This window comes from Rhipicephalus sanguineus, chromosome 1 (genome assembly GCF_013339695.2).
Source record: "Rhipicephalus sanguineus isolate Rsan-2018 chromosome 1, BIME_Rsan_1.4, whole genome shotgun sequence".
In the NCBI taxonomy this organism is placed as follows: Eukaryota; Metazoa; Arthropoda; class Arachnida; order Ixodida; family Ixodidae; genus Rhipicephalus; species Rhipicephalus sanguineus.
Window position 1 is genome coordinate 135513504 of NC_051176.1, and position 18117 is coordinate 135531620.

Genomic DNA, 18117 nt, shown 5'->3' on the forward strand with positions numbered 1-18117 from the left:
GGTAAGTGGTCAAAATGACGGCCTTCATGTTACATTTACGCAGCTATTAATAACGCAATGATGATAAGGTATATTTCTTGACATTGGGCGAGCCTGCACAAACAACGCTTAATGGAGTGCTCTCTTTCATCATATCTCTCTATATGTCGGTCTTTTGTTATATAAGTTGTTAAGAGTGGGAGGTTTGCTCATAGATGAGGTTGTCAGTAAGATTGTGAGAAATCTGATGTATACATGGTGTTACTTCCTCCCGGAACATTATGGTATACAAACGGTGTTTAGTGTACAGTCGTAATAAATCGGCGTGATAATGTCCGTTAGTTATTGTAACATTAAAATCTTATCAGGTGATCAGTTTTTCCTTGAAGCGAAGCCATATAGCGCGAATGTCTTGTATGCTTACTTCTATCTCCATCCTCTTTCTCCTCGATGTCGATAAAAGATGCAGTGGTTTTGCCTGATGGTGAAACATTGTACGATACAGCAGTGTTTAGCATTAGGTTCGAGCTCAACAACCAGCGTTCTACCGGTATGCATGAAGGCGACATGACACAATGGTGTCCACGAGACCGCTCTGTAGCATATAACAGGCGTGGTACAACGCTTGTGACCTGAGAAACGTCGGCAGAAGCTTTTCAGACGTCGCATCCCGATGGTGCGTGAGGTCATGCAGGCAAAAACGGGGTCGTTGGCAGTGGGCGCGCGACGAAAAAAATTTAGCTTGACATCCCCTGACCCAGGGGCGTAGCCAGGGGGGGGGGAGGGTTGAACCCCCCCCCCCCGAAATTTTTCGATTTTGCATATATATATATATATATATATATATATATATATAGATATATATATATATACGCACACTACAAACGCACGCACGAACATAAAGAAAGGATGGTTGAACCCCCCCCCCCCCCCCCGAAAAAAGTTCTGGCTATGCTTCTGCCTTGACCGTTCCGCAAGTTATCAACCAATGTATGGTATGCACACGGCGCCTCAACAGGAACGGTAAGGCTACACTGCACTGCGATCATGTTCATGCGTCATATTCATAAATTCTTGGAGGTCCCGCGCATTGTGGGAATCGACTTTGAGCCAAGTTACGAGGTGGATCGGCGTCATTGTGTAATTTGAGTAGTGTGCATATCATTGGCTTGCCAGACACAGGCGTCTCAAGGGTAGCTCATTGTCTGATGTAACGCCGGCACTCTCGTTACAGCACAGACGTCACTTTTATCAAAACAAAGTGTAAGCAGCATCCATTGGAGTATTCCTGCAGGGACGAGCAACGCCAGACTATAGATTGTTCACTCATAGGAGTGCATATGTAAGCGTTTGTGCGCCACATTAAAATAGCCAACTATATCAAACAGTATACCTTTCTCTTGTTTATCCACGCAAAGTGTCTTATAAAAATTAACGTTATTTTCGCTGTCCTGGGTTGATATACACTGTGAATAACCTGTGGTACATACCGCAGACGGACCGTGGTATGCGCTTATGTGCCACACGTGACTGTGGGAAAATGTTTTATGATGTACGCGACAGGCATGTCATGTTATTCATGTCATGACCTGCCACTCATGGTCGTCACACACTCATGCTTCCCTATGTCTATTTCGGTATATACTAAGTTAAGGAGGCGATCACGACAGCTCTTCGACGCAGGCGGATAGTTGGTTCCCAAGGAAATGCTTCGCATTAAATACCACAGGCGTAGCGCATCTAACATGGGACAAAATATCGACACAAAAACGCTGTGTGTATGTCTGTGTCGCTCTAATATGCCAACATGCCAATATAGTCGTTTTCCAAGTGCCCAAATGACTAACAATTAGTTTTAAGGAGCTATAGTCGTAGCAATACGTTACAAGGAATGCCTCCCGCCCTCCATAGCATACATACGTGAACTCAAAATGTATGGTGTATTCTTTCAGGACAACGGTGCCCATGTTCTTTGTTATAATGTGCCTGTACCTGCTGCCACTCCTCGCGACGGGACCAAATGCGAAAGAGTACTTCACGAAGATCCATGATGACTTGACTAAGCACTGGCTATTCCTACTGCTTCAAGTGCAAAATTATGCTTTCACCGCGGACCCCATTGTCGTGAGTACCCGGATATATATGTTTGCTAGTTTTGCCAGTTCAAGAGAGGAGAGAAATGAGAAGAACGAGAAACTACAAGAAAAGAAAGAAAGACGGAAATGACATAAAATATGGCACCCGGTAGAACACCAGATATTCAAACAAAGTATAATCCTATAGAGCACTTGAGTGGCAAATGTTCGAGTACGAGTTCACGTAAGCAAAATAAGGTAATCAAATTCAGGGAAACTTAGGAATTCTCATGTTTGTATGGTTTATCATACGCAGCAAAACACAGAAGACGAATAATTACTCATAACGTGACACACACGATCGTAACATTATAGAATTTTGAAGACATAACATTTACCTCACTCACTTGGTTTTTAGGATAAACTGATGCTTTATATTTGCATAAAATATGTGTTTCTTCGAGAAACTACTTCAAGGCGACAAGCTTTTTTTCTGAAGGGCCGCTGTCAGCCATGGACCAAGTGTTTCCTTCAAAGTAAATGGTCTTCTATCCAAAAGTAACAGATATGCTCGCAATACGTTTCGTGCACACCTGAACACACATCCGGCGTTCAGGACTGCGATGTATGGTGCGTGGAAGACGAGAAAAGATCGAGTGTGCGGCGGAAAACAATGTGGCCACGACCTGCTGCAGGCCAAAAAGCGCGCCGATGGACGGCCGAAGCTTGTTGAGTTGAGTTGAGTTTATTTACCACATACAGTTTTACAGTAAATGGTTGGGACAAGGAAGAAAAAAAGCTGCATGAAAACAGCTTGACAATGCTCCACGTCCCATCATCATGTCCGCAATTTTTAGGGCTCTTGATCATGCCGATAATCATCATCAGCCGGTTTTATGTCCACTTCAGTACGAAGGCCTGTCCCAGTCATCTCCAAAATGTGCTGTCCTGCGCGAGTTGGTTTCATTTTATGCATCCAAAATTCTTAATTCGTCGCTCCACCTAACCCTTTGCCGTTTTCGGCCGCGCCTCCCATCTCTTGGTATCCAGTCCGACGTTCTGACTAACCATCTGCTATCTGTCGTCCTGATGACGTGACCTGCCCGGGCCCATTTTTTCCTCTTAATATTTACTTGGATATGGGCTACCCCTGTTTGCTATCATTTTTCGTTCCATTGCACGCTCGGTGGTCCTTAGCTTCATACCAAGTTCATTTGTTATACTCCAGGTTTCTGCCCCATATGTTAGAACTGGCAAAACACAATGGTTCTACACCTTCCGCTTTAGTGGCAGTGTCAGGTTACCCGTCATAAGTTGAGAATATCTGCTGTATGCGCACCGAACTATCCTTATTTTTCCGTGGATCTCCTTTACGTGAGTAGGCTCCCTTGTTAGTGTTTGGCCTAGATCGACATACTCTTCTACAAATTCAAGGGTCCGGTTGTCTATCACGAATTCTCGCTCTTTCGCCTGACCGCCTAACATTATCTTTCTCTTTTGCGTATTGATCTGCAGCCCTAATTTGACGCTTTCTCGGTTTAATTCTTCAGTAATTTTTTTTGCAATTGGTCACCGTCATTGCTGAAGAGTACTATGTCGTCTGGAAACTACGTTGCCAAGACATTCTCGGCTAATTTTTATGCCCACTTCTTCCCAATCTAATCGTTTGAATACTCCGTCTAGACAAGCAGTGAATACAGTGGACGGATTGTATCTCCTTGACGGACTCTGTTCTCGATCAGGATTTTCCCGCTTTTCTTGAAAAGGAGAAGAGTAGCTGTAGAATCTCAGTATATGTTGGTTATGGTATGCACACATGTTCCAAGTACTCCTTGCCGACGCAGCGCCTCCAGAATCACTGATATTTCTACCGAGTCGAATGACCTTTCGTAGTCTATGAACGTCATATAAAGGTTCTTTTTTTGTATTCGGCTGATTTATGAAGTATTTTACTAATCGCGTGAAGGTGATCCACGGTAGAGTACCCTTTCCTGGAGCCAGCTTGTTCTTTAGGTTGATTAATGTCAAGTATGGCTCTGATCCTATTCGAAATCATCTTCGTGGATATACTATGTAGAAACAAGGCTTATCGGTCAGTAGTTCTCCAAGCCTTTCATGTCTTCCTTTTTGTGTTTCAGCAAAAATACTGGCGTTTTTCCAATTCATTGGTACATTTGCATTTTTTAGCCATAATGTGTAAGAGTGTCGCAAGCTTCTCGAGTATAATATCTCCTCCATCTGCGACCAAATCCGTAATTTTTATGCTGTCTTCTCCGGCCGCTTTTCCGCGGGACATGTCTTGTAAGTAGGAGTGTGCGAATATTGAAATTTTCGAATACGAATCGAATGCGAATGAGGCAGAAAAGTGGCTTCGGATATCGAATATGTGCTCATCGTTAAAATTCGGCGAGACAGGAAGTAGCAATAGCATTTATTACTCTTCTTAAATAAATTGATGAAACTGCATTTTACTAAACAGCAGCACGTATAAAAGGCTTCTGATACTGAATTCATTGCAAATTATCATGCACAAAAATTAACTGCTCAACATACCCCCAAAGTAAGCGCTCTCCTCGCGCCATAGCATCTCAACTGGGTCATTCCACGCCAAATGTCCTAGCCATTTTGGCTACCATCGCAAATGTATTTGAAAAAAAAAATCGTGCTGATATACTACATTAGAAACAGTGAAGTACTAGAATATTTCAGAGAGAGAAAGAAATCTCGGTCACGCGCGACCATTGCGAATTTCATGGAGTGTCGTCTGAGTAATGTTCGCCAGAAAATTTATTCTGAGGCAGAAAACATTCGCATGTTTATACAAAACTTGGTTTGCATATTAATTGAAAGCATCTGTGTAAGTTGTTCGAAGCTCATTAACATTACTGCAAATTTTCTGCAATATACGCCTCCAGAAATTTTGCCAAAATGTTCCATGTTTGCATTTTTTCGCCTACAATACTTCGCTATGCGTGGACACCTAAATAATCAACACTTGCTCTATGAAAGGTATATTTCGGGCTAAAATATTTCCCGACCATTGAAGTTGTAAATCTTACGAGAAAAAATCACAACTTTGAAACAAACCTTCCCATTGGTCTACATTAAGACGCAATTTATGCCACGTGGTTCTCCAATTAAAATCGGCTTTATACCTCAATTGAAAGCAAATAAATATGTAGTTCTTATGTGGTAATTTTTATCCTTACATTTTTTTAAAGCAAGAACACAATTTTTTAAGTTAGCCATCGACGGCAATAAGGAATTTAAATGAAGAAGCTGCCGCATGAACAAATGGGATGATATCCGTCAATGGGGAACATAAGAAATTATAAGCGGTAAACTTATAATTTGTTATATGTGGTAAAAGCGCTGACCTGTCAGCTTCCAAACCTATATAAATGTCACACCAGCGATCTTGCTTTCATTGCAGCCACCATTTGTGTATTTGTGGTACGTGTCCCTGGATTTCCAGTTCTTCCTTTTGTGTCTACCGATACTACTTCTGGTGAAAAAGTAAGTAACTGACACGTTAGTGGTTTAAGTTCCCTTAATAAACTGCATTCAGAATGTCCCAGCACTTTTCACTGAATGTAGATTTCAAGCCCCTCGCCGAGACAACCATGTCTTGGGAAGCCCTTCTTTAAAGATGCTTTTCCATATTTTGTTTTTTTTTTAATTAGTCAAAGAGGATAATAGGGCACACCTTTATGCTTTGAATGAGCCTATGAAAGTTATACAATAGTTTACAATAAACAAATGACGAATTTTTGACTTCGGGTGACTATCGTAGCTGGTTTGATTCACCAATTTCCTTTAATATCACTTCGCCTTACGAACAAGTACATTAGATTTGTTTTATACATGACTTCTGCACGCGTATTCATCAACAAATGTTGGCGATAGAATGGCCACTGAAAATACAGATAAGCAATTTGTCATTTGGCATAATTCACCTGGAAGTTAAGGTACTTCACACCGTACAAGAAAACATATTTTTGAGTTTTACGAAATGGTCTCATATTGTGATCCATTTTAATAAATGGTGACAAGCGAATAGAGGCACATATAATGTATGTCAGCATTGGCAAGTAGAGCTGTGGGAATAGTGAAATTTCATCTCGAATCGAATTCGAATGGAATAGTGCCGAATAGTGGCGAAAAATATCGAATATCGAATAAAAAGTATTTTATTGCAAATTGAAAGGAAAAACTACGAAATGAAATCTGCTCATGTCCTCGTGTACCTAACGCGGTGAGTGACTCCTACCGAAAGATTACAAATCGCCACGTAGAAACACAAGCTGTTCCACATGACCTGGCTTCGGGCTCTCTCGCCGTGATGTTGCGGTGTTTGCTGCAGTTGAAAACATGCACTCACTGGGCACCTCCGTAGCAGGGATGGGAAGGTATCGCAAAGCAGTATCCAAAACCTGGATAACCTTTATCCAAAACTTGGATAAAGTGCATGCTCTCTCCAGTATTTCGAAGGATCATCCTTTTTTGGACTCAGAGGCTCATTGAAGCATTTTTGAACCTCTTGACTATAAGGTCTGAGCTCACTGTGCTGGTTATTTTTTGACGCTAGCTTGCAGTTCGACAGTCTCCCAGTCTGTTCCCTAGCCTTTTCTGGAGTCATTACGTGCGGAAATAATATAATCTCCTTTAAAATAAACATGCGCTCGCTTATGAACCGGGATATCGGCGAAAGTTTTAACGAAAGACCTACTGTAAGACGTTGACGTTACTTTTAGCCACCTTATTTTCGATGGAGGCGAAAATGTTTGAGGCCCGTGTACTTAGATTTAGGTGCACGTTAAAGAACCCCAGGTGGTCGAAATTTCCGGAGCCCTCCACTACGGCGTCTCTCATAATCATATCGTGGTTTTGGGACGTTAAACCCCAGATATTAATATTACTTTTAGCCACCTTACCTTGACCAAATTGCACCATTGACCTTTGTCGCGTTTTATGTATTCGTCCTGTCGAATTAATCGAAACATCGAATACTAGCTATTCGAAAGTCGAATCGAATTATTCTGTTAGGTATTATTCAATTGGAATTCGAAAGTCGAATATTCGCAGACCCCTATTGACAAGTCATACCATATGGCTTTCAACAAAAGCGACGTCATATATACCATACCATATCGCCCTCTTTATGCGCGATGTGGTATGGTGTGTGGACTAGGCACGTATGTTAGTGTTTTAACAACGAAGCTGTTTAAGCTATCGGTAACCTGAGCTCCGTCGTGCAAAACTCCACAGCTGGGTATGCGCCACAGTAATTGGGCAAGCCCCACTACCGAGTACAGCAGGTGGGAGCGTCACACGAAAACTCTGCTCGGCGAAGTGGAGCACGTCAAACACGTGAAAGAGAGAGAGAAAGAAAGGGATAAAAAGAAACAGACACGAAAAAGAGATAGAAAAAAGAGAGAGCAAGACAGAAAGAGAAAGAAAGAGAGAGGAAGAAGCAGAGAGTGAAAGAAAGAAAGATAGAAAGAGAAAGAAAGAAATAGAAAGATACAAAGAAGAGACACAAGAAACAGAGAAAAGTAAAGAAAGAGAAGAGAGAACGGAAAAATAAAATAAAGGGAAACGAGGAAGGTGACCTATAGCTCCGCTCTTTCTTCAGGCTTGGCCCCACTAGTGCAAAGCTGTCATATCTTTTTTTTTATCATATAGAACCATCGTTGATGACTAGATTGAACGTTATCACGGACAGTTTATCTCGGCTTGTACCTCGGGCAAGGAAAGAAGGGAAACGTGAGAGAGGGGAAAGGCAGGGATGTTAACCAGTTCGGTATGCTACCCTACACGAGGGAAAGGGATGGGGGAGTTTAAAAGAGCAGTATGTGCTTGCACAATCGCTACGTAGTGACCACACTTGCAACGAGGCACGATAAAGAACCACTATAACAAATGTTGGCCGAGTGTTTCTTTTTTTAAATCACTCGTGCGGCAGGACTGATTTTACTCAGGCACTAGCAAGAGAGAGAGAAATATATGAAAAGGAAACTCAGGGAGGTTAACCTGGCGCGAGTGACCGGTTTGCTACCCTGCACAGGGGTGGGGAAGTAGGGGTAAGAAAGAGGACAGAGAGAGAGAGATAAAATGAAAACGAAAAAAAACACACACACACATGCACACACATGCACACACACGCAAGACGTTCCACTCAGAACCGTTCTGAGAGACCGGTTGAACGCAGAAAGCGCAGTAGCGCTAACGTTTGGTTTCGGTACGAGTGAGTAATGACGGCGTCAGTTCTCTCGTATTTCATAAGTGTTTTTATGATGCTATCAACGGCGCCAATGTCTTTACTGCGTAATAACGAATTTCGAATGCGGAGTGATATAAACGCCGTAGTCACAGAGGTCTCTTTCTCGTAATTGCTGGAAGTGTTAATCATTCCACTTTTACTCCCTGTCCATGCAGTAGACCCAGGCTTGCCGTGGTCGTCTTCTCCCTCCTCTCATTGGTGGGCTGCTCCGTGGCGACGTGGCAAGTGGCTGGGAACGAAATGACACCCTTCGTCGTGCCTCTCACCGAAGTACCTTTGTAAGAAAACTAATTGCTGCTGTTCGATCAACTGGGCTCTCAACAGCGGCGGTACACTGTAACTGACTTTGGTAGAGACCTGTCGCAGTTACCTGCAATTTTCGTTAGTTTACGCTGACATGGGTATGGCATATGGCATCAATATAGAGTTCAGTTGAACATAGAAAGGAACACCCTATGATGGATCATTTGGAGTAGTGCGTTCTGCTGTAGAGCAGGCGCTTGCGCCTTTAATTTTCAGTCGATATATTCCGAGATGGGTGAAGAGCACCAAAGTGTACCGCACTTTAGGTGCATGTTAAAGAACGCCAGATGGTCGCCGCGGACAGGCTATAGGAAGCAAAGAAGGAAGAACGACCACCGACAGAAATGCTGATGGCTCATCTCGCGTTGAAAACACAGCCAAATTTACCGTTTTAATTGATTCCTTGCTAAAATTAGCATACAGATACGAATTTTACAATCACTTAAAACAAATTACCTCACTATTTTATAACAAACTGAAATTTTCCTCACTTTTTATTTTTTGTAGAACACACTCATATATGTGTTCCTTTCTTGCGTGCTTTGTTCGAGAGCCCTTCGTCTGTGCATGCATGTGCACAATTTACGACGCAGGGTAGTGGCCCAATGTTACAAGCCCCTCATCGCTATGATCCACCGTCATTCGTGAGCTAAAGATGGTGCATTCCTAGTGTATCAAATCAATATACATGGAGTTAGCGGTAGCGCTAATGGAGTGCGGTGCACGGTAAGATTCTGTGGCTTGCCAGACGATCATACGTTGTTGCGTTGTTCGAACGCTTGTGCATACAATGCTCCGGTCATCTATTTTCTTTCTTAATTTCGTGTACCTCCCTGAACTGTAGAGAGGTTACATGGCTAGGCTATAAGGTTGAGAACAAAATCGCATGCTCCACTAACAAATTCACCCACAGCATAAAGGCACCCTTTCTAAAGTTATACCGTAGAAATATCGTTCAGGTTTTAATTAAAAGAAAAAAACATGAGATTGGTGCTAACGACAGGGAGCTCCAAACTTCTTTATAAGGATAAAGTCAAAATTATATTGATTACAATTATTGTAAATAATTTAGGATGTAAATTAAAATAACGTTTCGTAAATGCGCAATGGTTTGTTGAGGAGGCCGCGCTCTGGAGGCTTGTGGATAAATATACACCTCGTGGCTACTTTAACGCCAACCCAAACCACGGTACAAAGACGATTTCGCATCAGGCCCCCGTCAGAACTTAGTGATACACGATATAGAACTCCACGGTCTCACAGCCGTCGCGGAAACACTTCTTACGTACTCATTCACACAGTGGTCGTGTTGGCGCGCTCTGTATCTTCAATGCGATTCATTTCTATACGCTTCTGACTTCGCTTCATCTTGACATGAAGGCGCCAGTGAACGGAAGTCAAAAAGCAGATCAAGAAAAACACGCGCATGAAACACCACTGACAGTTCGCGCATTCATGAATTTGATTACGCGTGCGTAATCAAATGTAGACGACAGCTGGTAAGAAATTCCCCTGTGATTGTGCATGAAAAAATGAAAATAATCTGTGTGGCCTCTACGCAAAATGAGCTACCCAGTTGTGCACGATGTTTCGATGACCATTATGAAAACGGTTTGATGTATTTCACCGAGTGTGTGTAAAGTGAAGAAACTTAAGCCTTGCGATTTCCCTTCATGTCTCTAATTTAGCGTCACAGTTATCAAGTGTAATTTGTGAAGATGAATCGATGCATCTATATTTATTCAAAATAAAACAACCGGACCGACTTTGAATTTATTGAAAGCTTGTTATGGCTAAATTATATTTTTATCTGAAAGGGTTCCACGTTCCTGAGCACCCGTTACACAGGGTGCTCAGGATTCGGCAAGAACTTTAAAATCTCTTGACGCGGTTTTTAATTATTTCTCTATTATAACTAGCTTTCACGTGGCCGATGAACGTAGGCAAATGATGCGCCTAGACAGCGCACACATGCGAGTTTTGACCAGCCGATTCGTAAACTACAACTAAAAAAAATATTAAGATTTACTCGTCTATTTTATTGTTGCAGCATAAACTGTGTATTAATAGAGAACTGATTCAGTAGAGAACATCGTTTCATTCAAGGATCCACTTTTCTTTCTGCAGGACTTTCCTGAGGACTCGTTCCTACTACTTTTTCTACCCATACTACCATGCCGTGTGCTGCTTCAGTGGGTGTTTAACATATTTCGTTGCAGCGATGTTCAGGGAAAGGAAAATACCCGAGGTGAGTACTTTCGCTTTTCGAGCCTAGGTTCCTAGCCAGCAGGTTGCTAGCGCGTGACAGTGCAACTTGAGGACTACAATTTATTTCGCACCCGCGACCAAATCTTGCATTTTTTTTTCACTTGAAGCTCTATATGGGTGCGGTATTCCGTTTGTTAGCGACCAAAAACGTTTGCGCCACAGAAATTGGGCTAGCCGCACTACTCACCACGGGCCCACTAAAAATTAAGAAGTGTATTAAGAAGGGTATTAATTAAGAAGGGTAGTAAGACGGGCGACAAACACCAATGAAGATCGTGCACAAAACGCCGAGTGCATGCGGCAGGCCAGACAAGACGACGCATGTCGCGGCAAAAATGCTGCTCAAATGGAAAACTTCAAAGGAGCATACACTAAATTCAAAGGGGACTTTCTAGACGGACATTGCGGATTTAGTCGTAGGGTGTGTGGTCGGCTATGGTTTGAAATTCTGTGTCACTTCCGTGTCGTCTGCTAAACAGCTTTGCTGGTCATTCCCCTTCCCAGAGTGTAGTGGCACCTTAATTCCTAAGCTCTTTCTGGCCTCTATCGGTGACTCTCGTGAAATAGCGCCCAGTTAATTGCGATGTTCCTTTGTTCGGCTGAACTCATGCTAAAAAAAACGGATTTATTCGGAAGGCAAAATACCTTTACAAGATACATCGGCCAGTGGTTTACGTTATTCTATGCCTAATTATGCCAATCGAATGATATATCTCAAATGACAAACAGACCGTGCACCAAAATATTGAATGGCTCAACGTTCGTAAAAACTTTCTTCCAGGCTTTGCAAAAGGTCGCATGGTGCTTCGCCATTGCCAGCGGCTTGTGCTGCGTTTGCATTAAGGGACCTTGGTACCGAACCTCAGCTCCGACTACCGAATTCGGCAAGCTGTGCACGGCGTTCTTCGACCGCATCCTGTGGTCCGTGTTCCTCGCCTGGGTGACTCTCGCTTGTGCCACGGGACGGGGAGGTACGAGCAAGCTGCACGCTTTTTGTCACACAAAATGGAAGAGCGTTTTAACACAGCGTCACCACGTTACCTTTGCCTCTGCAGTAGTGATGCAGACCTATCGTTAGCACAATCGATAATATCGATAGTTGAGTCACTAGCGATCTATCGATGGTAAAAAAAAAAAAAAAACTATCGATGGCGCTATCGATAGTCAGTTTGATAGCATATCAATAGCATAAAATCAACCGCGCGAACTCACTGCAGCAGAAACTTTGTTCCTAGAGTGCGTGCAGGAGGCTGAAGTCCAAGAAAGTTGCCATATTTATGTTCCTTCACCAGAATGCTTGGATGACTATTTATTATCTAAGTTAATTTATTTAACAATTAAGATAATTAATTTTAACTGTTCATCTCTATATAGTAGAAAGGCAGACGATGCATAAGCCGGAAAGGCGTGGCTTCAAACTTATATTGCATTTTGTGATTTCAAAATAACAATATCAGGTAATAATTGTTGGGGTTTCACATCCTAACATAAACCTATCAAGGACTTAGTTCGTTAATTGTAAGATGAAACTGGTTACCTTTGAATACAAATTTTGATGGGCATATTCCGGCATTCACGCTGCTGAAATAATTTATTTCTTCCACCAAAATATTGCTCACAAATTAAACGAACTGATTATTGCTTACAGTAGGCTATCGCAAACGTTTTGAAAATATGGCCGGCCAACAACAGCATAATTATTCACAGCACTATCGAAGGTATTATCAATAGCAATACTAGCGATGTTACTATCGATTGCACTATAGATAATACTATGGATAGTAGAACTATCAATAGTTTCTTTACACTATGAATAGTTTAAAAAAAAACTATCGATGCTGTCGATAGTCAATTTACCGATAGTTTTGCATCACTACTCTGCACACTCTGATACCCGATATTGTAAAGACAATGTACAGTTAAATATAACCATATCTTGTTTTTGCAACCAAATAAATCGAATGACTCTCCATAGCTCAGCAAACTCACTAATGAGTCCACTCACTCAGGCTCACTCAGACTCACGGCTCGATCTGAGTCTGAGTGAGTCCGAGTGAGTAATATTTTTGGCGAGTTTGAGTCCGAGTGAGCCCGGTCGAGAAAACCCTTAGTGAGCGAGTCCGATTGAGCCCTAAGCGCAAAATATACTTCTTCAGTGAATCTGAGTGAGCTCCAGGTTTTTTGCCGACCTATGTAGACTCTCTCCGACGGTCGAAAATACCATAAAATACCGTCAGTACTTTTTCACATGTATCTACGGTAATGTATTTGCGGGTCTTTATTTATTATTTCGTTACAACACACTGCAGTCTTAATCGAAGACCAAGCAGGTGGGCGAGTATTACAGAAGCAGATAATGATAGAAAAATAGATCAACCAATAAAAATATCATTATGGGCCTATGGGGTAACTTAAGTATGCGTGTAGGCATAAGCTATTGCACTTACCCCCGGTAATACATCTGTGACATCACTGTGTATGTCACATTTTGCACTGAAAAGCTGGCGTAGTGTGCCAAGCCATCAACCCGACAAATATCCCCAGTTTCTCACTAAAGCCAGCCACTCCACCAGCGTTTGTCCCTAAGCTTGTCTCCAAGTCTGTAGGCGTGTGCCTACATGGTCTATTCTATAGTGATAAGACGGGGAGATATTGCACATACGAACCAGACGCTGCAAAAATTACTTTCCAGTACAAAACCTGCTGTTTCCTCAATAGGAGTGTATTGAGATTGTAAGTTCTGGTTCAGGTATACGACTAGAAAATGTGTGGAATTGCATAAAAAAATTAATACAGCGCCGTCAAAATCTGCCATGCTTCTGACAACACCAGCACCATGAACAAGATGCGTAATTTTGAAAGTTAGACTAATATTTTTAAAAATGAATTAATCGTGTCAAAACCAAAAAGAGGGTACTTCAAGGCTAAGCATACTTGGCAGCGGCAAGGATTGCTCATGATCTAATGAGAGCAGCGTGCACTCAGCATGGGCTTTTTTTTTAGCCGCGAATTCCCGTATGGCAATGGTGCTTACTCAAAAAGAAGTAGCCGAATTCCAGGGAACGGATAATCTCTACCCATTAAAGAAAACCGGTCGGTTTCCTGCAGATGATTCACGCCGAATGCCTCATGCATACGAAGTACGTACATGTTAAAACACTATATGGTAAGCCTGTGATGCGACTATGGCACCGCTGCGCAAGGCCAAACGAAGGTGTCGTGATAGTTGTTGCAGGCGGCGTCTCTCAGGCTAACGCGCCCGCACAAGTGGAAGTTTTCATGGGCAACAAAAACGTGATTTTAGAAAACAGAGTTGTTTATGAACCTGCTCCCAAGGACTGTAGACGCGCATGTTTATAGAAGCGTGTCTTGCCATGCCATGAATATAAGCAAAAACACCTTCTGCCACCGACGGCATTGCCCCGATAAATCTTCGTTCAGCGTCACTGTCGCTCTAATTTTCTTTTTTTTTTGTAATCACGCAGGCTTCGTGGCATCGTCTCTCTCTTGGCGTGCCCTCCGTCCCCTCAGCAGGCTGGCCTTCGGCATGTACATTGTCCACATGCCGTTCATGCAGTTTACTCTGCACATTTCGAGAGAAAGAATGTTCTTCTCGCACTTCTTTATCGTAAGTGTTTTATTTTTTTCTTACACACTTCCATCATTCCTACATTTGGATTCGCACAAGTATAGACATCGTTTCATTTTTATTTTTTTTAAGGCGAGAGCCTTAGATGCCTAATAAAACGCGAAAAGTGACCGTCGGCGGCGTCAACTCGAGTGAAGCAAAAAATCATGATCATGGGGACGTCGCCCTATGACGTTTTCATGACGTAGCAGGTCGCTAGAATTTGTGACGTCATCATGACGTCACATAACGTGGCGTCACATGACTTCATCATATGACATCGTCGCTTGCTCAAAGGTGGGCCGATTCCGGAGGCAATGCAAAACCACGTGAGGTTCTGAAAGCTTCAAGTGGCTCTCATCCCGAAGGCAGTGCAAAATCACGTTGGGTGCAACAAGCTTTCAGGGAAGGGGTGGGGCGGGGATGAATATAATGAACTGACAAGAAAAGGAAGATTGCTTTCGCCTCTGAGTAATCGTTTTAAGCAAATGTATAGACTAAGGGACCGTGCAACCTTTTGGTTTCTTCCTAGCTTACGCAGCGTTGTATAACGGTCAATGCATTTGTTTGGCTATTATAAACGAGTAATTCATCAACAACAGCTTATCAAAATATTTCGTTTCATCCTTCTTTTAAGTGAAGCTAAAAAAAGAAAGAAAAAAAGGAAGTGGTGTGGTTGGGTGGTACTACAGAGACCGTGTTCTGGTTTAGTATTAACCAGTGTATATTTAGAAAAATATTAGAACTAATTATCTGTGAATAGATGCGTTCTACTTTCGTCCAGAAACAAAATTGACGTCATCGCAGCAATCACACGGTTGCATCACTGTGTCAGCCATGAGGAACATCGACGCATTGGAAGCAACTGTGAATGAAAAAAATTACGGCGAAAAGAGGTCCTTATTATATCATATTAATTAAAATATTACAAGAAAAAAGGGAATTAATGTCTGAACTTCAAATTTAGACCGCCAGATACGGGTACTTACTGTAAAGAATAAGGAGGGGGAAGGTAAAAAACCATGATTTCGTCAATAGAGTGAACAACAGCTGTTAAACGTAACTTCAGAAACAAGGAAGCAGTATGCGGGGTCTGAGGGGGATGCTGGTCCTCTTAGTTCAATATAAGGAAATTTATTGTACAGCGGGAGAAAGAGAACACTTTGTCGTGCACAGAGTATTGAACAACAGGTGAAAGCGTATTTGTTCTCTATGCTTATTTATCTTATGCAGTCATGCTAAAATTAAACTCTGGGGCTATATATTGCAATGAAAATGACATGATTTTGTGGCATGCCGTAGCGGCGGAGCCCAAAATAATTTTGACCACCTGGGTTTCTTTAGCGTGAGCCTAACGCTAAATACGTTTTTTTTTGCATTTTGCTTCATAAATATGGAGCCGCCGTACGCGGGAATCGCCATGTGTTCTGCTACGCCCTTGTGCTTAGCAGAGTAACGCTGCAGCCACTAAGCTACCATGTTGGATCCCGTCATATGCGCTGTTTGGCGTATCGAGCTCACTGGGTAAGCGCAAAGGAAAGAAAGCCAGCTATGCGGAACTTTATCGCGAAGCAGGGCTTGCTATAAAAAAAAACGTTTATAGTAAATTAAACGACAGGTACCGATATTGTTTGAAGCTAGATAGCATACCAGCGGTGGCTTAGGAGTTATGACATTGTGCTGCTAAGCACGAGCTTTCAGGTTCGATTCCCGGTCACCGCGGCAGCATTTAGATAGGAGCGATTCGCAGGAACGCCCGCGAACTTGCGTTTAGGTGCACGTAAAAAACAAAGAAATTCACAGTTCGCCGCAAGCGAGAAACACTGAATGCGATAGCAAGAAACTGTAATGCTATACGAAGTGAGGCTCGCAGCTTCAGGAGCAATATTAATTGTAGCAAACACGCACTTGCTAAGTGAGCAAGTTTCTTGCGGCGTGGCCAGAGTGGACGACCACGACAAGGCGCGTGCGGAGCGACGGCGTTGATCAGAAGCGCCTCCCGTGGGCAGCGCGTGCTGGTACGAAGTACACACGTTGTGTGTCACAAAGCTACACATACAAAGCTAGGAGCAGCTTTGTATGTGTAGAGCACATGTATACGTGGTGAGGCCCTCCCTGGGGCGTGTTCAAATTGACAGTAATGCAAGAACCACAAGGCCAAATAAATGACGTGTTTAATTACGTGTGTAGGGAAGAAAAAGATCATATGCGGCAGTGGGCCACGATGACCATCGGAGGTTGGGCCGTGCCTTGCTGGGTGGTTTCGTCGGCCATTTCTGGGGGAGCGGGCAGTCTCCTGTTTCGGAGTTCCAGGTTGAGTACCGAGCACCTCCACCACTCTGAAATGGGGTTTACTGGCGACAAGTAGCACTTGAGAAGCAGGCTCACGGTCGCTAAAGGCGGGCGGCGAAAACCTACACAAGAATCACAGTCCAAACGCCAACAGCTCGCGCTCGGCTCTTTCAGCTAAGGTCGTGGCCCACTGCCGCATATGATCTTCTTCTTCTTCTTCCCTACACGTGCATCAATGAAAGGCAGGAAATATAGTGCTTGATCGAAACACAGGTAAAGATAAATTAAACATCGTTCACTCGACGACCGCGACAACCGCCTTGTGGTCACTGAATTACGTTGGCAATGGCACGCAATGCACACGTGACGCAACACCCTTTCCGAACACAATATCTAGACAGGTGTTGTTGCGTGTAGTTGGCTGTGTGACGTCAGACAGGAGGTGGAGTCCAAGTTCAGCACCGAGAAACGCCCCAAGCCGCTCATTTTCACATCGAAGTACATTCACATTGAAGTCTTCAGTGACGATCACCGGCACATCCTGTTGGCACACCGCACTGAAGTTGCGCAGCAAGAAGTTCATTATGTCTTTCCGCGATGTTGCTGGCGAAATGTAGACTGCTGCGAAGACGAAGCAGTGTGATGTTTTCACGGCACATGCATCACCAAAACTCATCTGGGGCAGCGAGATGAGATGGTATTTAACGCTGCGCGGTAAAAGTGCGGTCTCGTCGAAGCGTTCGTAAACGGCAACTCCAGCGGCTCGGTGTGCGAGGCTGACGTGCTGGTATCCTTGCAGTTCGACGGCTGTGTCCATCCAGGTTTCAGTGAAGCACAGTAGAGGTACCTCGCGGACGACGTGATCGTGGAGACATCGACGGCGTGCGCGGGCGACGAGCGTACGTTCATGTTGCAAATTGCTAATGCGTGCGGTGACTGGAGGACGGCGAGGCACTTGGCGGTGATTGTATTAAGTCGATGACTTTCCAATCGACGAAATTCGTCCGACAAGGCCCGATCGGGACTTCCTCCACCTTGGTAAAATGTGAAGTCCTGTTCTGCGTTTGATAAGAAAAGTCAGTCCAGTGTGGTGGCTCGACTCAAAGCAACGTAGACGAGCTTCTGAGGATGGCGCTTGTGATACTCGTACATCATCTGGCTGTATGTTCCCCCTTGAGATTTGTGTATGGTGACAACACTCGCTTGCATTACGGGGAGTTGCTTGCGACGGCAAGAAACACCCGTTTTTTTTTTTTTTTTTGTCCAAAGTAATGGTGGCGGTGCGCAGT

The 18117-nt window shown here is 43.4% G+C and overlaps 1 protein-coding gene across 1 annotated transcript in view; it reads left to right on the forward strand.

Moving 5' to 3' along the window:
- The window catches only part of LOC119398786 (nose resistant to fluoxetine protein 6), a 61642-nt gene that overhangs the window by 38009 nt on the left and 5516 nt on the right, over positions 1–18117 (forward strand). Inside the window, exons 9-14 of the mRNA XM_037665605.2 lie at positions 1932–2103; positions 5488–5570; positions 8493–8615; positions 10768–10888; positions 11690–11879; positions 14394–14536. Of these exons, the coding sequence (XP_037521533.1) occupies positions 1932–2103; positions 5488–5570; positions 8493–8615; positions 10768–10888; positions 11690–11879; positions 14394–14536 (832 nt within the window). The remainder of the gene's footprint in view (positions 1–1931; positions 2104–5487; positions 5571–8492; positions 8616–10767; positions 10889–11689; positions 11880–14393; positions 14537–18117) is intronic.